The sequence below is a fragment of the Elephantulus edwardii genome, unplaced genomic scaffold (assembly GCF_000299155.1).
Source record: "Elephantulus edwardii isolate Elephantulus edwardi_28Jun2011 unplaced genomic scaffold, EleEdw1.0 scaffold00038, whole genome shotgun sequence".
Classification (NCBI taxonomy): Eukaryota; Metazoa; Chordata; class Mammalia; order Macroscelidea; family Macroscelididae; genus Elephantulus; species Elephantulus edwardii.
Genome location: NW_006399788.1, coordinates 9,624,875 through 9,629,971, shown reverse-complemented (window position 1 = coordinate 9,629,971; position 5,097 = coordinate 9,624,875). Strand labels below are relative to the sequence as shown.

Here is a 5,097-nt window from a genome sequence, read left to right as displayed (position 1 = left end):
TATTTTATAAAAAATACATGGAGTAAATTCAATATAACAGAGAAGCCAAAATCTTAGGACTCAAAGTAATATTTTTACTCATATTTTTTTTAAAGACACAAAGTTTATTTTTTGTTATCATTCATATGGGCATTGTTAAAAGAAAATTCAATGCATTCTTATAAAACCAAACAGTAACTATTACCAAATATTTGTACTTTTTAAAAGATTTCATTCATTGTTTTGTACTCTTGTCCAAGTGGTAAGGAGTTGCCCTGCAAACCCAAAGGCATGTAGTTCAAATATACCAGCTGCCCCATGGGATAAAGATGTGCAACTTCCGCTCACAACTGTCTCTGAAAACCCTCAGTAGGGTCAATTATAAGTTGATTCTAACTTGACATTACATAGGAACAACAACAACAACTATCTGCTTGTCATAAATTCTGATTCACAGATGATTCAAATTTTCATATAAGGTACATTTACTAGAGAATAATATATAATTTTACTTGAATTTTAAGTGCAAATTTTTATAGATTCAAAATAATGTGTAACCATTGTTTAATTTCATGATTCTTCAGAATTTATTCAGAACATTTACTGTCTTACATGATAAATGTCTACAGATTGGAGTTTTAAAAGGCATACTTGTATAGTTACCTCACCATTATCCAAGACCAAATAATATTCTATGTATTTCTTATCTCTCTGAACTTTCTGGTTGTTCATTTTCTGAAATAAAAGGAGAAAAATCATCAAGACAACATTATTTTTCTCTATATGAATTATCTGATTACTTGAAATGAACTCTTACTGAAAAATAAAGACTACAGTCTTCAATGTGGATTACACACCCTTCAATATCAAGAAGACAAAAATTCTCACCACTGGACCAATAAACAACATCATGACAGATAGAGAAAAGATTGAAGATTATAAAGATGATTTAATTTTATTTACTTTACCACAATCACAGCCATGATAACAGAAACAAAAACTCAAATGAGGAAAAAACGGTGGGAAGCCACACCTGCCTGCCTCCAGGTACCTACTTCAGCAGCAGAGAGCGAACCAACAACATCCCTTTGTCCCTGAAAGCAGTAAGCAGTGTGGGTAAGAAATCACATCCACACCTGTCTCTGACTGAGATTTGTCTCCTGTGACTCCATCAGCAACTTGGTAAGATCCAGTAGTCTGTTCTGTAACCACTGACAAGCAGTGATCAGAGGGTCTGAAAGCTGCACTCAGTGACCTCCACATCAGTTGTTTGCTGCCCTCAATGTCAGCAGTGAAGAGGATACCTGGAGGCCACACCACCAAGAACCCAGACAGGCAGGAGACTTATGCTCCTTTGCTCCTGAACTGGAGCACCACAATGTCACAAAAGAAGCAGATAACTTTAAACTCTGCAAAAAATCAAAACAAGTTATCACTTTAAAAGAAAAAAAAAAAAAGAAAAGCAGACCAAAACAAAGTCAGTGGAGCTCCTGGAAGAGTAAAGAGTGATGCCATGGAACTCAAAGAATACTCATCAAGTATTTGACCTGAGTGAAAGTAAAAATGGAAGATATAGACAAAATCTAGAGGAACTTACAAAACTATTCAAGACAAAGCAGATAAAACAAATAAAGCACTGGGAAGTACAGGGTAAAAACAAACAAACACAAAACAAATAAACTAGAAATATAGAATAATAAGACCAATATTTCAGAAGCTGTCCACATGTTGAGGGTAAAGATGAAAATAATTAAAGAGAGAGCATACAGAATCACTAAAAGAGAAAACAGAGGGCTCAGCACTGATCTATTAGAGCAAAAATCAGAAATAAGTATGAAGAAAATCTCATAATAATATGAGACAACATCAAAAGGAATAACATTCATATAATTGGAATTAAAGAACACAGAAAAGAAAAAAAAAGGCATTAAAAAACTGTGGAAGAGTAATTGAAGAAACATTCCAGAGAACCCAAACAGAATAGACTCCAGAAGCAAAACACCATGACATACAGACAAATTCACCAAAATAAAAAATGAAGAGAAAATTCTGAAAGCTTCTAAATAGAAATGAAGGTGAGCAAACAAGACTAAACTTTCTCAGTAGAGATCTTGAGAGTAAGAAGACAGTGAAATGACATATACCAAACATTCAAAGAATACAACTAACAAATGATAATACTGTAGCCAGAAAAAATTGTCCATCAAATATGATAAAGAGATCAGAATATTTCTAGAAATATAGAAACGAAGGAAGTTTGTTAATTCAAGGACCAATTTTGAAAGAAAAACTAAAGGAAGTTTTTTTCACAGAGATACCATAGAAAAGTGAGTAGATCAAAGTAACTAGAACAACAAAAAAGAACTCAAATGTCAGCAACAAAATCTTGCCTCTTATAATAACACAGAAAATGAACAGTTTAAATGCCTACACCAGGACCACCTGATGCCAATTTGGGGGGGGGGAAGTAGCAAATTGGGTAAAAACCTCAAAGTTCATCAATATGCTGTCTACACGAGGCACATCTGAGAAATGCAGATAAAGACAGACTGAAAATCAAAGAATGGGGGAAAAATATACCAAGCAAATGGAAACCAGAAAAAAGCAGGGATAACAATATTTGATATGGCTAAGATAAAATAGACTTTGTCGTTGTTGTGTTGTTAAGTGCCATCGTATTATATATGACTCATAGTGACCCTATAAATGAAAGACCTGAAAACTTGTATAACTTTCATTGTTTCTCCAAGTTCATAGAGTTTTGGAAGGCAAGCTATTTCGGGGGCAAGCTGTTTTGGAAGTGGATGCCACTCCTGCTTCCAAGCTTGTTTCAATCGGGGCGCTCCACCCAACACTGTTGTTCACCATGGTTAACCATTATCACATTTGACACATCAGTGTCACAGTTTTTAGCATCACAGCAACCATGAGTTTCTTCTGTACAGCAAATGGACAGACCAGTGTTATACCACTTAGAAGAATGGTTGATCAAAACCAATTAAAACCAGTTCTGAGGGCCACAGATTAAAATCACCCAAAAAAGACTTTAGGGCAAAAATTATTATAAATTCCAAGGAAGAATACTGTTATGATGCTTAAAGAGTCAATAGAACAAGAGGGAATAGCCATAATAAATATCTGTGCACCAAGTGATAGGCCTGCAAAATATACAAAAGAAATGTTAACCAAATTGAATAAATAGACAACACCACAATAGGAGTATCAGAATTAAATATACCACTCTCCAGGAGAGCCAGGATAATTAGAAAGAAACTCAGCAGAGATGCAAAAGAACTAAACTATACAATTATTCAGCTCAATTTCAAAGACATAAAGAGGATTCTGCATCCTAAAATAAGCTCAATACACATTCTTCTCCAGTGCAGGGGAAACATTATCCATACTTTAGGTCACAAAGCAAGCCTCAATAAATTTAAAAAAAATAAGTACTAAAAAGCATTTTCTCAGGCCACAATGCTACTAAATTAAAAATCAACAAAAGAATAATGGAGAAAAAAACAAAACCCCAGGCCCCTGAAAGCTAAGTAACACACTAGTGAAACACCAGTGGACGATAGAAGAAACATAAAACATGAAATAAAGCATTTCTTGAAATAAATGAGGATGAACTACAACTTAGCAAAACCTGTGGGATACAGCAAAAGCAGTACCAACAGGCCAACTCATAGCAATAAACAAACATATCAAAAGGGAAAAAAGGATGAAAATTAACTATTTAATCCAATATCTCCGACAAATAGAAAAAGAATAGCAAGTGCCCTGACAATCTCTAAAAGAAAGGAAATTATAAATATTAGGGCATAAAATAGAAAAAAACAAAACAATTGAAACTTTCAATAAGAGCAGAGTTAGCTCTTAGAAATGGTCAATATATAAATAGTACCAATAAATATTTGTGTTAACAAGAGAAAAAAAAAGAAATGTTCAATAAAATTGACAAACCACTGTCAAACTTAAGAAAGAAAAAGAAAGAAAAGACACAAATAATCCAAATAAGAAATGAAAGAAGTTACTTCACAAGAAAGTCAACTGAAATGAAAGAGATAATAGCAGAAAAAAAAAATATATGAAATACTAGAGGAATTCGACAAATATTGAGAAATGCAAAACTGGCTGCTGGTCCATGTCAGGAACTACTGTCCTGACACTGAGGCCCACGCCTGGAACTTTTGTCCTGATACCAATGGCCTACACCAGGACCACCTGATATCAATGACAGCACCAGGACCTGACACAATGTGCACCAGTAGTGATGTGCACCAAGAGCAATATGTGCCAGGAGCAACTCTAGAACTTGAGCAAGGTACTTTGCATGAAGTCACTGCTGTTTGGCTGTACCAATCAGAAGAGAGAAATGAGCTGAAGCTCATTCTTGAAGGGAAAACCAAGGCTTCTTGGTTTTCCAATCACATGTCTGTGCTCCATGTTGTGTCTCCTCATGTCCAGTCCGTCAACTGCCTTTAGCCTGGAGTACCTAGGGTTTCGCTAGCTGCAGCAGTTGTCTGACAGAGAAGGTTGCTTTCACAGTTCTTTTCTCTACCAAACTGAATCAGGTCTTCCCTTGGGTCAATAGACAGAGAAAAATCTAGGCAGAGTAGCTGGAACACTGACTTCAGATCAAGAACTCACTCTTGCATGAGACATGAAAAACTCTATGACAGTAATGTCACATAGAAAGCAGGCTACCTCCTCCCCTACTCAAGCCCAGAGTAAGATGTCACCCCCAAAAGAGTGACACTATCAATGGATTTCCTAAAGCCAGAAAGTCTGATGAAACTTTCTGACACAGAATTTAAAAGAACAATGATTGAATATTTTCAATGGGTGAAAGACAAAGTGAAGAATTAAAGGACACTGCAAGCAAAAAACAGGAGGACCTTAGGAAAACAATGCAAAACAATGCAGATAAAACAAGTACAGCATTAAAGGCTCTGGAAAAATAAGAACCCACAATCCAAAATATGAGGACCAATGTCTCAGATGCTGTCAACATTATGGAGGGTTGAACAGGGTTGGAGAGATAGAACATAGAACCAGTGAGGCAGAAGATAGAATTCTCACCACTGATCTACTAGAACAAAAAAGCAGAATTAAGGG

At 35.5% G+C, this 5,097-nt stretch overlaps 1 protein-coding gene across 1 annotated transcript in view; it reads right to left on the bottom strand.

Moving 5' to 3' along the window:
* The window catches only part of ADAM28 (ADAM metallopeptidase domain 28), a 116,002-nt gene that overhangs the window by 80,074 nt on the left and 30,831 nt on the right, over positions 1-5,097 (bottom strand). The window contains exon 7 of the mRNA XM_006884912.1: positions 643-714. Within this exon, the coding sequence (XP_006884974.1) occupies positions 643-714 (72 nt within the window). The remainder of the gene's footprint in view (positions 1-642; positions 715-5,097) is intronic.